Source organism: Coregonus lavaretus, assembly GCF_964263955.1.
Source record: "Coregonus lavaretus genome assembly, contig: HAP1_SCAFFOLD_452, whole genome shotgun sequence".
NCBI lineage: Eukaryota > Metazoa > Chordata > Actinopteri > Salmoniformes > Salmonidae > Coregonus > Coregonus lavaretus.
In genome coordinates, this window is record NW_028159278.1 from 110942 (window position 1) to 126871 (window position 15930).

Consider the following 15930-nt stretch of genomic DNA (forward strand, 5'->3'; position numbering starts at 1 on the left):
TATTTCCTTTAGATATACAGTCTGGGCCTAATTCCAATACTTCCCAACTATACAGCAAATAAGGGCGTTATTGACACCATGAAGGGTGAATGATGGGCGTATCTCAGGTGGAGTTATAACGCTGGTTCATGCAGGCACCGTTTTACAACAGGTCTGATTTATAACTGCAAACATGAATGCGCCAAGTTTATACATCTCAATGCTTTTGTGCACATTTATCAATTTATAAATATTGTGTCGAATCTATCTTAAAATACAACATATAAACGCAATTTTGTTGGTATGCATAGAAAAAGTATGATGTATCAACCAATCCTATGACGCAAACGTAGGAGGTCGCCATTGATAAATACCAGTTGTTCTCAGCCTCAGTTCTTGTGTATTACTTCGGCTATTTAGCATTTAGAAACGCCCCTAATTAAGCAGATATGGTCAAAATCATCCATTTAAAGTCCGTGGGGAACGTACAAAGCCTTACAATGAAATGAAATAACAACAAAAGCTAAGAAAAAACTTTTCCTAGACTGAAATAGAGGTGCTAGTGTCAGATATTTAATACAACCAAAAGGTTCTGCTGAATGAACAAGTCGTGCTTTCCACCTGGCCACCACATTCAGTAGCGTCTTTTGCACCTAACATCACCTATCACCTGCTCATTAAGAGTAGAAGCCTTCTCTGTTCACATAGCCTAGTTGAACTCGTTTTGGGATGGTTCTTTTATGGCGATGTGGGGGCCGTCTATTTCTCCGTTCGTATTTGGGAACCCATTGATGGCAAAGAAACCCCTCTTAACCTGTTGCGCGATGGTGGGAATTGTATGTTACAGTACGTTTAGCTGATGATTGCATCCAAACCATTGGCTCATCGAGGGATGTGAGATGCCGCTGGCCGATCGGAAAGCTCCGGCTGAAAAGTGCCCTGTTGCCAAAAACCCGAGGATGGATAACACTTTGACGTGCACCCGAATGGTATGGGTTTGCCTTTCTAAAGTAGGTCTTAAATCCTCTCAAAGATCCTATAAGATTGGTTTTGGGAAACGATATCTGATGAGCCAATCTGTACTTTCTGCTAAAAAAGTCCCACCTGTCTCTAAAAACGTGCTCTCTGTGAAATGCAGCGGTGCCAGATCTTCCAACAGAGCAGATCAGCCATCTCTCATTGGATTTCCATTATCTCAGTCTTTTATAGGATTTACACAATAGTTTCACTTTCACACGTACCTCTAATTTAACAAATGACTGTACTTTATATGGATTATTATCGTTACAAATGCACTGAAAAAATGTCATTATTACTCTCATAATTTCAACATACAGTATATTTTGGGGCGGCAGGTAGTGTCGTGGTCATGGGGCTGAACACTCTCAAGCTAACATTTACATGATCATTTTAATCATTTAGCAGACGCTCTTATCCAGAGCGACTTACAGTTAGTGAGTGCATACATTCTTTTTTTATTTTTCATACTGGCCCCCCGTGGGAATCGAATCCACAACCCTGGCGTTGCAAACGCCACGCTCTACCAACTGAGCTACATCCCTGCCGGCCATTCCCCAACAGACTCTTACCCTGCCCACACCACCCAACAGACTCTTACCCTGCCCCCACCACCCAACGGACTCTTACCCTGCCCCCACCACCCAACGGACTCTTACCCTGCCCCCACCACCCAACAGACTCTTACCCTGCCCCCACCACCCAACAGACTCTTACCCTGCCCCCACCACCACCCAACAGACTCTTACTCTGCCCCCACCACCACCCAACACACTCTTACCCTGCCCCCACCACCCAACAGACTCTTAACCTGCCCCCACCACCACCCAACAGACTCTTACCCTGCCCCCACCACCCAACAGACTCTTACCCTGCCCCCAACACCACCCAACAGACTCTTACCCTGCCTCCACCATCCAGTTGTAAATGTCTACATATTATTATCATCTTTATCTTGTCTCATTCACTTCTCTTGATTTGATTTGATTTATTTTGACCTGCGCTGTTGGAGCCCAGAGCACAAGATTTTGCGTCCCTCTCCATGTGACTAATAAACTCATCTAATCTAATTAACAATGGGATTTTAGAGTGTTTTCTAAAATTGATTATTATAATATTATTATTATTATTAATAGTAGCATCATAAATAATGTTATTTGTATTACTGCTGTTACCATGACAACTGTCTAGTAATCATTACTTTCAATGCTGTTAACAAATGTCAGTGCTATAATATTATTTGTGCTATAAAGGCGGTTGACTTTATTGCTTTTTTCCATATTGTTAAACAACATTCTAAGTCACAATACATTCCTTTTAATAAACATGTACAACATGTATTTGACAGGGATACTGCACATCAATCAACATTTCTGTAAATGTGCCAGATTTAGCTGTAGTCCCTGGGCAGGTAGATACACATAGAAAAATACAACGTTATAAAACATTTAGTAAAACATTGTGTATAGATGGGGGCTGATTGGTCCTTCAGCCACTCTCAAGTCATTGGTAAAGGGGTGAGAGGTTGAACAGCTCCTTATATGTCCTTCAGCCACTCTCAAGTCATTGGTAAAGGGGAGAGAGGTTGAACAGCTCCTTATATGTCCTTCAGCCACTCTCAAGTCATTGGTAAAGGGGTGAGAGGTTGAACAGCTCCTTATGTCTGTCAATGGTCAATGTGCTCTCACTGAGAAAACTGCTGATAGACTGAGCTGGTTGTGTTGATATCCAGCCCCTCTCATTAACCTCTATCAGGCCAACACTGTACAATATATTCATAAAATACATTTCTGTGGTTTTAAGTTGAATGCCAAATTCTCAGAGCCATTTTCCCGGACACATTCACAGTGAGTATGCAAATACAGTAAGTAAATTCCAATAACATCACAATACATGTTTACAATGCGTATACAATACATGTTTACAATGCGTATACAATGAAATTTAAAATCTAAAGTTTAAAATACACAGACATCAGGTAGGTAGGTGTGTTGGTGTGAGAGAGACAGAGTTGTATCAACATGTTCTGCTAGATAGGGGTCCAGCTAGGTACCTAGTGGAGGACTAACTGACCCTCCTGCTAGATTGGGGTCCAGCTAGGTACCTAGTGGAGGACTAACTGATCCTCCTGCTAGATAGGGGTCCAGCTAGGTACCTAGTGGAGGACTAACTGACCCTCCTGCTAGATAGGGGTCCAGCTAGGTACCTAGTGGAGGACTAACTGACCCTCCTGCTAGATAGGGGTCCAGCTAGGTACCTAGTGGAGGACTAACTGACCCTCCTGCTAGATAGGGGTCCAGCTAGGTACCTAGTGGAGGACTAACTGACCCTCCTGCTAGATAGAGGTCCAGCTAGGTACCTAGTGGAGGACTAACTGACCCTCCTGCTAGATAGGGGTCCAGCTAGGTACCTAGTGGAGGACTAACTGACCCTCCTGCTAGATAGGGGTCCAGCTAGGTACCTAGTGGAGGACTAACTGACCCTCCTGCTAGATAGGGGTCCAGCTAGGTACCTAGTGGAGGACTAACTGACCCTCCTGCTAGATAGGGGTCCAGCTAGGTACCTAGTGGAGGACTAACTGACCCTCCTGCTAGATAGGGGTCCAGCTAGGTACCTAGTGGAGGACTAACTGACCCTCCTGCTAGATAGGGGTCCAGCTAGGTACCTAGTGAAGGACTAACTGACCCTCCTGCTAGATAGGGGTCCAGCTAGGTACCTAGTGGAGGACTAACTGACCCTCCTGCTAGATAGGGGTCCAGCTAGGTACCTAGTGAAGGACTAACTGATCCTCCTGCTAGAAGATCCACACCTCCAGGAGGCTGCAGAAGGAGAGAGGCTGTGTGGCTGGACCTTTAGTTAGTTTATTGCTATTATAGTGGTCATGTTTGGTTGACATTTTCTGTACATTTTTAGGAGCCTGAATTAAAGCAACAGACACCAAGACCATGTTGAACCACCCTGCCTGTCTATTCTGCCTGGTCTCCCCACACCCAGGGGTTGGCTACAACTTTAGATCTGAAGCTGTGTACAAAGACAGAGAGTCCCTCTTCCCAAGAAGGTTTATCATCCTGGAACATGACTCAGTTCCTTTTCTCAACACCATGTCGATGATGTCACGTGCCTTCTCTGCCCTCTCAGGTATCCCCTTTAGTGAGGCCATTTCCTCCCTTCCTTCCTTCAGACAGAGTGAGTTGCAATCCCATAAAGGATCTAAGGAAGGTCAAGATGTCAACGTGGTGGTGTGTCTTTGTCTAGCCAGCTTCATGCTGTAGCACTGGCTTGACGAGGTGAAGAAGTGTCTTTGTCTAGCCAGCTTCATTCCGTAGCACTGGCTTCACGAGGTGAAGAAGTGTCTTTGTCTAGCCAGCTTCATGCTGTAGCACTGGCTTGACGAGGTGAAGAAGTGTCTTTGTCTAGCCAGCTTCATTCCGTAGCACTGGCTTCACGAGGTGAAGAAGTGTCTTTGTCTAGCCAGCTTCATGCTGTAGCACTGGCTTGACGAGGTGAAGAAGTGTCTTTGTCTAGCCAGCTTCATGCTGTAGCACTGGGTTGACGAGGTGAAGAAGTGTCTTTGTCTAGCCAGCTTCATGCTGTAGCACTGGCTTGACGAGGTGAAGAAGTGTCTTTGACTAGCCAGCTTCATGCTGTAGCACTGGCTTGACGAGGTGAAGATGTGTCTTTGTCTAGCCAGCTTCATGCTGTAGCACTGGCTTGACGAGGTGAAGAAGTGTCTTTGACTAGCCAGCTTCATGCTGTAGCACTGGCTTGACGAGGTGAAGAAGTGTCTTTGACTAGCCAGCTTCATGCTGTAGCACTGGCTTGACGAGGTGAAGAAGTGTCTTTGTCTAGCCAGCTTCATGCTGTAGCACTGGCTTGACGAGGTGAAGAAGTGTCTTTGACTAGCCAGCTTCATGCTGTAGCATATTCAGATTAGGTGAAGAAGTGTCTTAGTCCACAGACTAGGAGACAGGCCTCAGCGTCTTCAGATTAGGTTCTATAAGAAAGAGGATGGAGGAGAAGGGAAGAGAGAGATCAGAAAGTATGGAGGAGAAGGGAAGAGAGAGATCAGAAAGTATGGAGGAGAAGGGAAGAGAGAGATCAGAAAGTATGGAGGAGAAGGGAAGAGAGAGGTCAGAAAGTATGGAGGAGAAGGGAAGAGAGAGATCAGAAAGTACGGAGGAGAAGGGAAGAGAGAGATCAGAAAGTATGGAGGAGAAGGGAAGAGAGAGATCAGAAAGTATGGAGGAGAAGGGAAGAGAGAGATCAGAAAGTATGGAGGAGAAGGGAAGAGAGAGTTCAGAAAGTATGGAGGATAAGGGAAGAGAGAGATCAGAAAGTATGGAGGAGAAGGGAAGAGAGAGATCAGAAAGTATGGAGGAGAAGGAGGAGTTCCACCTGAGATAATGATGTGATGATGGTCCTATGATGTAACTACAATAAGATAACAGTCATTTATTACAGACAGAAACACAAAAACATGCTTCCATTCTGGAAAAACAGTTCCTCTTTGATCTATGGTAGCTGTGTTTTTATTTGACCTATATTTTAATCATTACACATATTCAAGGGAGGGAGCAATGAAAACTGTCTTACCTAGATTCACTCAAGTCCTTAACAAGATGGTTTTCATGTTCAACGAGAGCTTTGAGACAAGCTCCCGTCACTTCTGGTCCTTTGGGGATGACTGCTTTCAGTAGTTTTCTCATTCGGTCCTGTTCAGTTGTTTCAGCTGTTATTCTGGAGTGCTCTTCTTCACCAATCATGTTCTTTGACCACAGATCATCTGCTATTGGCATTGAGTTTTTGGTTCGCTGAATTAGTTTAGCCCAGTGTTTCTTCAGAAACTCCTCAGCAGGAATGTCAGGGACTGTTAATGCTGAAGGGGGGGTCAATTAAATTAATATGGCTTTAGGGTTAACAGCAGCTGTTTCTACATCTTCCAGTCTCTCCAGTTATCATTCCTCTGATAGTCATTTATTGTATAGAGCTGACTCCAGGGTTGTGGTCAATTCCAATTAAAGTCAGTCAATTTAAAATAACAAATTGAAATAACACATTTTTCCTATTAGGTTTATTGAGAAGTCATTGAAAATAGATGCCCTTATTAATGTTTTATCAACAATCTACTCAGAATCCTCTAATGTCAAAGTGGGCCTGTCCCCCATACATTTAACATCTGGAAGGTCCCTCAGTCAAGTATTGCATTTCAAGCACAGATTCAACTATATACAAAGACCAGGGATCTTTTTGAAAGCCTCATAAAGAAGGACAGTGATTGGTAGATGGGTAACAGTATCAAATCAGACATTTATTATCTCTTTAAGAATGGTCAAGTTAATAATTATCCTGTGGGTGATGTATTAAACCACCCAGACACAGCTAAGCACAGACTAAATCCCAGAGGAAAACTTGCTTCAGTCTACTTTTCACCAGACACTGGGAGAGGAATTCACCTTTCAGCAGGACAATAACCTACAACACAAGGCCACATCTACACTGGAGTTGCTTACCAAGAAGACAGTGAATGTTCCTGAGTGGCCAAGTTACCATTTTGACTTAAATCTATGGCAAGATTATTATGAAAAGAATAATGGGCTAATATTGTACAATCCAGGTGTGGAAAGCTCTTAGAGACTTAGACAAGAAGACTCCCAGCTGTAATGGCTGCCAAGGTGTTTCTAACATGTATTGACTCAGGGAGCTATTTCATTTCTATCAATCTAAATATATATATATATATATATATATAAATATTCTTCCACTTTGACATTAGAGTATTTTGTGTAGATTGTTGACATTAAATGACAATTAAATCCCTTTTAATCCCGCTTTGTAACACAATAAAATGTGATGCAGATACTTTTGCAAGGCACTGGGTTTCTGTCTGAATGTTCCGTAGCATTACACACCACTGAACATGACTCATGAAGGTCTTCATCACCCCACTGAACATGACTCATGAAGACCTTCATCACCCCACTGAACATGACTCATGAAGACCTTCATCACCCCACTGAACATGACTCATGAAGACCTTCATCACCCCACTGAACATGACTCATGAAGACCTTCATCACCCCACTGAACATGACTCATGAAGACCTTCATCACCCCAATGAACATGACTCATGAAGGTCTTCATCACCCCACTGAACATGACTCATGAAGACTTTCATCAGTGTCCTTCATCACAACTTGAAGAGACGTTCGCTCTATAACCCGTTTTATAAACCTCGTCCACAAAAACAAACGTACCTATTGGATGAGAGTCTTTGCTGTATTCATCTAAAAGACAAACAAGAGAAAACATCATAAAAACATTTTAATAGCATCTGGAAGAAAAGGACATTTATGATTGACATAGTGTTCATGTATAGTATTTCTTACCTTTTGATACCACTGATTTCCATACTGTCCTCTCATCATCCCCGATTAACTCCATCTCAATGTCAACCCCTGTGTTTCTCATAATCATCTTACAACAGCTTGGTGTGGTGTCTGCAGGTAACAGCTGAATCTTCTGTAGAAGGTCATATGGTGCAACGATTGAGACAACAGACAGAGAAAGAGAGAGAGAAAGAAATAGAATGATATTCCAGTTATTAATATATAATATGACAGATTCATGTCCTCAGCCTGCTAAAACTGCACCTCTGGATTGATGGAAGTGGAATGGGGATTCTTGACTGCAAACCAACTGTTCAGCTTTAAGGACCCCTTTGGACTTGACAGGACCAATTCTGAATATCCTTGGGACACCTGATTCTTCTCCCGGTCCCGAACAGCCTACAAAATGAGCAGTGTAGTAGTCAGTCTGAACAATGTAGTCTAATAATTCACACAACATGCAGCTCACTGAGCAATCCTTTTTTGTCAACATCAAAAAAATGTGTACACTATTTTTTATTTATTTTACCCTTATTTTACCAGGTAATTGACTGAGAAGAGAGTCTATTTTACAGCAACGACATCGGGAAGTGTTACAGGGGAAAGGGGATGAATGAGCCAATTGGAAGTTGGGGATGATTAGGTGGCCGTGATGGTATGAGGGCCAGATAGTGAATTTAGCCAGGACACCGGGGTTAACAGCCCTACTCTTATGATAAGTGCCATGGGATCTTTAGTGACCACAGAGAGTCAGGAAACATGTTTAACGTCCCATGCGAAAGACAGCACCTTACACGGGGCAATGTCCCCTTCACTGCCCCGGGGCATTGGGTTCTCCTTCGAACAGAGAGAAGAGTGCCGTCTACTGGCTCTTCAAATGAATGAGACAGAAATAGATTTCTCACAGAGCTGCATGTTGTCTTTGTAATCTATAGATTTTCAACAAACTATCAGCTTTCATTTAGTAAGTTTCAACATACTGTTGTCACTTCAATGATGGTGCCTCACCTCTTTCTGACTGGAGTTTCTGAGGAGCATGTACAGCCGTGAAATTACTGTTGCCTTTTTTACTGCCATATAGAGGACCACGTCACAGTGGACAGCTACGTTCCAAAAAAAGATATAGCTCAGTATAACAGCGATAGCTGAGAACTTGGGATGGAGAATCTTAGCATGGAATCTGGTGACCTCATGCACTTCCTCAACAGACACTCCATGTTCCTCTACATGAAGAATCTTCATCTCATTCCTCAGGGAAGGTTTGGTCCCTGAACAACACAATAAAAAGGAGACAGAAAGACAAATATTGTATTATTCATCCAACTAAAACACAAAGAATATGCAGTATCAGATCACAGTAAACTCAAACTCTCAGAATATTCATTTATTCATTCAGGAAGTGAAACTCAGTTACATGGAAATGTCTATCTGAATACTATGTCTATATGGTTTTACCTAAACAGACAAAGTGTGGCAGATGAACTTCCTCCAGTTCACCTAACTCCATAGTGATGTCCAGCAATGGACCACCTTGTCCGTACTGCATGTCTTTCAGAAGTTGACTGTAGGGTTCCCAGTTCCTGAAGTGATACTTCAGAATGACATCTCTGTCACACACCCAGCGGAGCCCAGACACTGTGCACTCATAACGCCCTTTGGGTGTCCTGTGACTGAGGGCAACAACAAGATATGGTAGAGAGGGTCAATCGTCAAATGGAGAGGTTGGATTAGAAGCCTATTCCCAAAGGTAATGGGGAAATACACTAGCAAGTGGCATTTAATGTTAAAAGTAGTTATTTTACCTGAACATTGTCACTTCCTGGACAGTGGAAGTCAAGGGTTCAATCGGAAGCCAGTGTGTGGAGTCCTGAACAAGGACAAGCATGTCAGTTATACATATGGGGCCAGTTTCCTGGACACAGATTGAGTCTAGTGCTGGACTTAAAGCATGATCAATGGAAGTTTCAATAGAAAGTTATTTAAGGTCCAAGACTAGGCTTAATCTTTGTCCGGGAAACTGGCCCATTAAATGAACAAAGTAATTTATCTAATGTATTTATTCAATGTTACATGGAATGCTGGTGATTGATCCAATTAAACTGTCTAATGACAAAATATGACAGCAGTTAAAATCCTGCATTCCTACAAGCAGAACACAGGACTGTCTAGATCCCAGTATGAATGGTTGGTCAGTACACACCTGGCTTTCAGACTGTGTTTATATTACTAAAGCAGAACACAGGACTGTCTATATCCCAGTATGAATGGTTGGTCAGTACACACCTGGCTTTCAGACTGTGTTTATATTACTAAAGCAGAACACAGGACTGTCTATATCCCAGTATGAATGGTTGGTCAGTACACACCTGGCTTTCAGACTGTGTTTATATTACTAAAGCAGAACACAGGACTGTCTATATCCCAGTATGAATGGTTGGTCAGTACACACCTGGCTTTCAGACTGTGTTTATATTACTAAAGCAGAACACAGGACTGTCTATATCCCAGTATGAATGGTTGGTCAGTACACACCTGGCTTTCAGACTGTGTTTATATTACTAAAGCAGAACACAGGACTGTCTATATCCCAGTATGAATGGTTGGTCAGTACACACCTGGCTTTCAGACTGTGTTTATATTACTAAAGCAGAACACAGGACTGTCTATATCCCAGTATGAATGGTTGGTCAGTACACACCTGGCTTTCAGACTGTGCCTGACTCCTGAAGGTATGTAAAAGTGAGAATTTACATTATGACTTACCTCAACATGGTCACAAGTCTTACAGCTCTGAGGAATCCCTGAAGTCAAAAGTAGTTGTTATTTAAAACGGATAATCTCATGTAATAATGAATTAATAAATATTAAACAGACTTGTAATAAAAATGAATGTAAGTGAGCAACAGTCTCAGAATGTACACTCATTATCATACAATAATCTGACATTAGTGTTATATTAATGAATGTTTGTGGAAGCAGGAAACAACATGGTTCTGGTCCATGTTTTGGAGATGTTGGGGACCTGATTTCTGGTAGATCCCAGGATGAGAGCTTAAAGGTAGAGTCAGCTAAATGATGTTGTACGAGCAGCACCGCAGATATTGTGATGAGCAAGATGCCTGACTTCTCTCTCACACAGTATCTGCCCAGGTGCACGGGTTCTCTTCACTCTTACAGCGTGGTAGCCACGGGACCAAAACAGAGGAGTTTAGCATCGCGCTCCAACGCCCTTAGTTGTTGTAGAAATTGACCCACTATGATGTTTACTTTGTGCATCTACATCATATTGCTGACTCTACCTTTAAGTTTGTTTTGACCAAATAGATCATGATTGTGTTCCTTGCCTGGGACTCAAGTATAATGAACGCTTTAAAAGTATTTTGATTTAAAAACAGTTATCAGTTAACACTCACATTTCTCAGGTCCAGGCTTGATACAACACTCTCCACCATGGTCTCTGGTGTTGGGAAAGCAGATGGATAGACTGTGATTAAACTAAATACAACTTATAAAGGCTTTATATAGCATTCATACAGTCTTCATAAGCAATACAAAGGGTGTATAAAGGGTGACAGAACACTATGTGCATTGCCAAATGTGACATAACACTATGTCAACTTCCATGAAGTCAATACTGATTGTGACATTGCTTATCTTGATGAAAGACCCTAGAGACGTGATGTCACCCGGTATCATGAGTTACTGTCTGTAGGTCCAACAGAACACATTAAAACACACCACTACTACTAATCTAAATGTCTGTAGGTCCAACAGAACACATTAAAACACACCACTACTACTAATCTAACTGTCTGTAGGTCCAACAGAACACATTAAAAACACACCACTACTACTAATCTAACTGTCTGTAGGTCCAACAGAACACATTAAAACACACCACTACTACTAATCTAACTGTCTGTAGGTCCAACAGAACACATTAAAACAAACCACTACTACTAATCTAACTGTCTGTAGGTCCAACAGAACACATTAAAACACACCACCACTACTAATCTAACTGTCTGTAGGTCCAACAGAACACATTAAAACACATCACCACTACTAATCTAACTGTCTGTAGGTCCAACAGAACACACTAAAACACACCACTACTAATCTAATTGCAGGAATGATTCCAGAGGAAAACACATGATGAAACATTGCTATGACTCACCTTTGAATGTGTTGGTCATCTATCTGACACAGGGTCACTGAGGAGGAGGAGGAAAAACCCCAAAACCCAAACCCAGGATAGAGGGGTTCAGTGAATGTGGTGTGTTCTGTGTAAAGGTGTGTCAGTGTACCAGAGGAGGACACACTATAGAAGGACAAAGTACCAGCTGGCCAGTCCAGATACACTCCAACTCTGTTAGAAACAGGACCAAGGATGGATCTGTTGACTCCAGGATGGTAAAAGTCATATTCAAAGCATAATAAACCCCAGGACTTCCTATTGGTTCCAATCCTACTGTCATCCTCCTCTCCCTTCCTCTTCATTCCTTTGGACACCACACCAATGACAGCCAGGTCACCATCATTCTCCACCTCCCAGTAATAACGAGATCCAGATAAGCCTTCTCTGCAGAGAACTTGGGGAAGATGGTAAAATCTGTCTGGATGGTATTCATAATGCTGCTTCTCCTCCACTGTATTTGGGTCCAGGGTGAGATGACAGGCATCTGTAGACAAAAGGAGAGTTTAATCAAACCACATCTTCATATAAAATGTTGTTTTGTAGGTAGAAAACAAGTATTGATTAGTTACTATGTTACTGTAGTTCTGAATATGCAGTTAATTAGGATTGAAGAGAAGAGACTTACATTTCCTCAGCCCTGGTTTCAGCCTGAACTCTCCACCATGATCCACACTGTAGGAGAAACAGGTTATTGACTGACAAAGACCTAATAAAGCAGTCAACATTTAAACCATATTGTTGTGTTCTGGTGCACTATCCAAGTTCATTACTAGAGACATACAGGTATTCTGTCCTACCTACTGCATACAGAACAGAGTACAATTCATTACTAGAGACATACAGGTATTCTATCCTACCTACTGCATTCAGAACAGAGTACAATTCATTACTAGAGACATACAGGTATTATATCCTACCTACTGCATTCAGAACAGAGTACAATTCATTACTAGAGACATACAGGTATTCTATCCTACCTACTGCATACAGAACAGAGTACAATTCCAACAGGATATCAGAGATGCAGAAGAAGAGTATTCATGTGGTGATGATGTATGCTGTGTTGGAGTGCTAAGCCTGCTGGGTAAACATCCCCTGTATTCTACCATCATGTCCTCATGTTACTGAACCTACTACACTACATAGGACACAACCACTGCTCACACTATTAGGACATCTATTCTGACTTACTTCAGCTTCATCAGTTTATCTGTGGGATCCACCAGAGCAGCTGAAAGCAGTCCCCCTGCAGAGTCTCCTGGGTGATTGTAGCTCAGGTCCAGCTCTTTCAGGTGGGAGGGGTTTGACCTCAGAGCTGAAGACAGAGCAGCACAGCCCTCCTCTGTGACCAGACAGCCAGACAGCCTACAGAGAGACACAACAGCTGTCTAGGTTGGTGGACTGGTGTCAATCATCTTGTAGGACACCCATACATTTGTCCATGACACAAACATTTTAAAGAAACATCAGATGTTCCGAGTATTTGTTTTACTAAGCTCAGTACCGACCTGACTGAAACAGCTGTACATACCCCAGTGTGTGTAGTTTACAGTCTGGATCCTCCAGTCCAGCAGAGGGCAGTGTAACTCAGCTCAGTACCGACCTGACTGAAACAGCTGTACATACCCCAGTGTGTGTAGTTTACAGTCTGGATCCTCCAGTCCAGCAGAGGGCAGTGTAAATCAGCTCAGTACCGACCTGACTGAAACAGCTGTACTTACCCCAGTGTGTGTAGTTTACAGTCTGGATCCTCCAGTCCAGCAGACAGCAGTGTAACTCCTGAGTCCTGCAGGTCATTGTCTCTCAGCTCCAGTTGTTTCAGTTGTGAGTTGGGTGAACTCAGGACTGAGGCCAGATCTGAACAGCAACCCTCTGTCAGACCACACTGATCTAGACTAGAGGGCAGAAGAGCACATGATTAACAAATGTTTAAAACATCCATAAATAACTCATACTGAAGAAAGTTAACTCAAACTAGTGTCTATATGTTGCAGAGTGAACGGGTTAGTCAATTGGCATGATGACTGAGTTGTCAACAACTACAGACCAGTTGTCAACAACTACAGACCAGTATCCCTTCTTTCTTTTCTTTCCAAAACTATTGAGCGTGCCGTCTTTAGCCAACTCTCTTGCTATCTCTCTCAGAATGACCTTCTTGATCCAAACCAGTCAGGTTTCAGGACTGGTCATTCAACTGAGACTGCTCTTCTCTGTGTCACGGAGGCTCTCCGCACTGCTAAAGCTAACTCTCTCTCCTCTGCTCTTGGCCTTCTAGACCTGTCTGCTGCCTTTGATACTGTGAACCATCAGATCCTCCTCTCCACCCTCTCCGAGCTGGGCATCTCCGGCGCGGCTCACTCCTGGATTGCGTCCTACCTGACCGGTCGCTCCTACCAAGTGGCGTGGCGAGAAGCTGTCTCCGCACCACGTGCTCTCACCACTGGTGTCCCCCAGGGCTCAGTTCTAGGCCCTCTCCTTTTCTCCCTATACACCAAGTCACTTGGCTCTGTCATATCCTCACATGGCCTCTCCTATCATTACTACGCTGACGATACACAACTAATCTTCTCCTTTCCCCCTTCTGATAACCAGGTGGCGAATCGCATCTCTGCATGTCTGGCCGACATATCAGTATGGATGACGGATCACCACCTCAAGCTGAACCCTGGCAAGACGGAGCTGCATTTCCTCCCGGGGAAGGACTGCCCGTTCCATGATCTCGCCATCACGGTTGACAACTCCGTTGTGTCCTCCTCCCAGAGTGCGAAGAGCCTTGGCGTGACCCTGGACAACACCCTGTCGTTCTCCGCTAACATCAAGGCGGTGACCCGATCCTGCAGGTTCATGCTCTACAACATTCGGAGAGTACGACCCTGCCTTACACAGGAAGCGGCACAGGTCCTAATCCAGGCACTTGTCATCTCCTGTCTGGATTACTGCAACTCGCTGTTGGCTGGGCTCCCTGCCTGTGCCATTAAACCCCTACAACTCATCCAGAATGCCGCAGCCCGTCTGGTGTTCAACCTTCCCAAGTTCTCTCACGTCACCCCCCTCCTCCGCACACTCCACTGGCTTCCAGTTGAAGCTCGCATCCGTTACAAGACCATGGTGCTTGCCTATGGAGCAGTGAGGGGAACGGCACCTCCGTACCTTCAGGTTCTGATCAGTCCCTACACCCAAACGAGGGCATTGCGTTCATCCACCTCTGGCCTGCTGGCTCCCCTTCCTCTGCGGAAGCATAGTTCCCGCTCAGCCCAGTCAAAACTGTTCGCTGCTCTGGCACCCCAATGGTGGAACAAGCTCCCTCACGACGCCAGGACAGCGGAGTCACTCACCACCTTCCGGAGACATTTGAAACCCCACCTCTTTAAGGAATACCTGGGATAGGATGAAGTAATCCTTCTACCCCTCCCAAAAAAAAAAAAATATATATATATATATATATATTGTAAAGTGGTTAACCCACTGGCTATAGGGTGAATGCACCAATTTGTAAGTCGCTCTGGATAAGAGCGTCTGCTAAATGACGTAAATGTGCCCTTGAGCAAGGCACTTAACCCTAATTGCTCCTGTAAGTCGCTCTGGATAAGAGCGTCTGCTAAATGACTAAAAATGTAAAAATATAGAAAGTTGCTAAATGACTTAAATGTAAATGTAAATGACTGCATGAATGTCCACCAGAGCTGTTGCCAGATAATTTTATGTTAATTTCTCTACCATAAACCACCTCCAACATCGTTTTAGAGAATTTGGCAGTACATCCAACCGGCCTCACAACTGCAGACCACATGTAACCACGCCAGCCCAGGACCTCCACATCCGGCTTCTTCACCTGCAGGATGGTCTGAGACAAGCCACCAGGACAGCTGATTTAACTGTGGGTTTTCACAACCGAAAAATTTCTGCACAAATAGTCAGAAACCTTCTCAGGGAAGCTCATCTGCGTGCTCGTCATCCTCACCAGGGTCTTGACCTGACTGCAGTTTGGCGTCGTAACCAACTTCTGTGGGCAAATGCTCACCTTCGATGGCCACTGGCACACTGGAGACATGTGCTCTTCACGGATGAATCCCGGTTTCAACTGTACCAGGAAGATGGCAGAAAGCGTTTATGGCGTCGTGATTGCATTGTGTGGGCGAGCGGTTTGCTGAGGTCAACGTTGTGAACAGAGTGCCCCATGGTGGCGGTGGGGTTATGGTATGGGCAGGCATAAGCTACGGACAACGAACACAATCACATTTTATCGATGGCAATTTGAATGCACAGAGATACCGTGACGAGATCCTGAGGCCCATTGTCGTGCCATTCATCTGCCGCCATCACCTCATGTTTCAGCATGATAATGCACG

At 43.8% G+C, this 15930-nt stretch overlaps 1 protein-coding gene and 1 long non-coding RNA gene across 2 annotated transcripts; both read right to left on the reverse strand.

Moving 5' to 3' along the window:
* Nucleotides 1-2238: 2238 nt before the first annotated feature.
* Nucleotides 2239-8637, reverse strand: LOC311123081 (NACHT, LRR and PYD domains-containing protein 1 homolog). Its single transcript, XM_084197359.1, has 6 exons — nt 8392-8637; nt 7648-7782; nt 7384-7516; nt 7252-7281; nt 5590-5872; nt 2239-4990 (listed from the first exon to the last, which is right to left on the reverse strand). Exons 1-6 carry the CDS (start codon nt 8623-8625, stop codon nt 4984-4986), a joined length of 822 nt encoding a protein of 273 aa, XP_084053485.1. The 5' UTR covers nt 8626-8637; the 3' UTR covers nt 2239-4983.
* Nucleotides 8638-9184: 547 nt separating this feature from the next.
* On the reverse strand, nt 9185-10869 carry LOC311123083. Its single transcript, XR_014612556.1, has 3 exons — nt 10797-10869; nt 10147-10184; nt 9185-9250 (listed from the first exon to the last, which is right to left on the reverse strand). It is a non-coding gene; the product is annotated as an uncharacterized lncRNA (long non-coding RNA).
* Between the last annotated feature and the right edge of the window lie 5061 nt (nt 10870-15930).

What these genes read in the sequence shown, in the direction of transcription:
- LOC311123081 (XM_084197359.1), bottom strand. Translation starts at nt 8,625, where the DNA reads ATGAAGATTCTTCATGTAGAGGAACATGGAGTGTCTGTTGAGGAAGTG. An exon ending in GAAACTCCAGTCAGAAAGAG is followed by an intron (nt 7,783 to 8,391) that starts GTGAGGCACCAT and finishes CTCATTTTGTAG; the next exon opens with GCTGTTCGGGACCGGGAGAA. An exon ending in CAAAGACTCTCATCCAATAG is followed by an intron (nt 5,873 to 7,251) that starts GTACGTTTGTTT and finishes CCCCCCCTTCAG; the next exon opens with CATTAACAGTCCCTGACATT.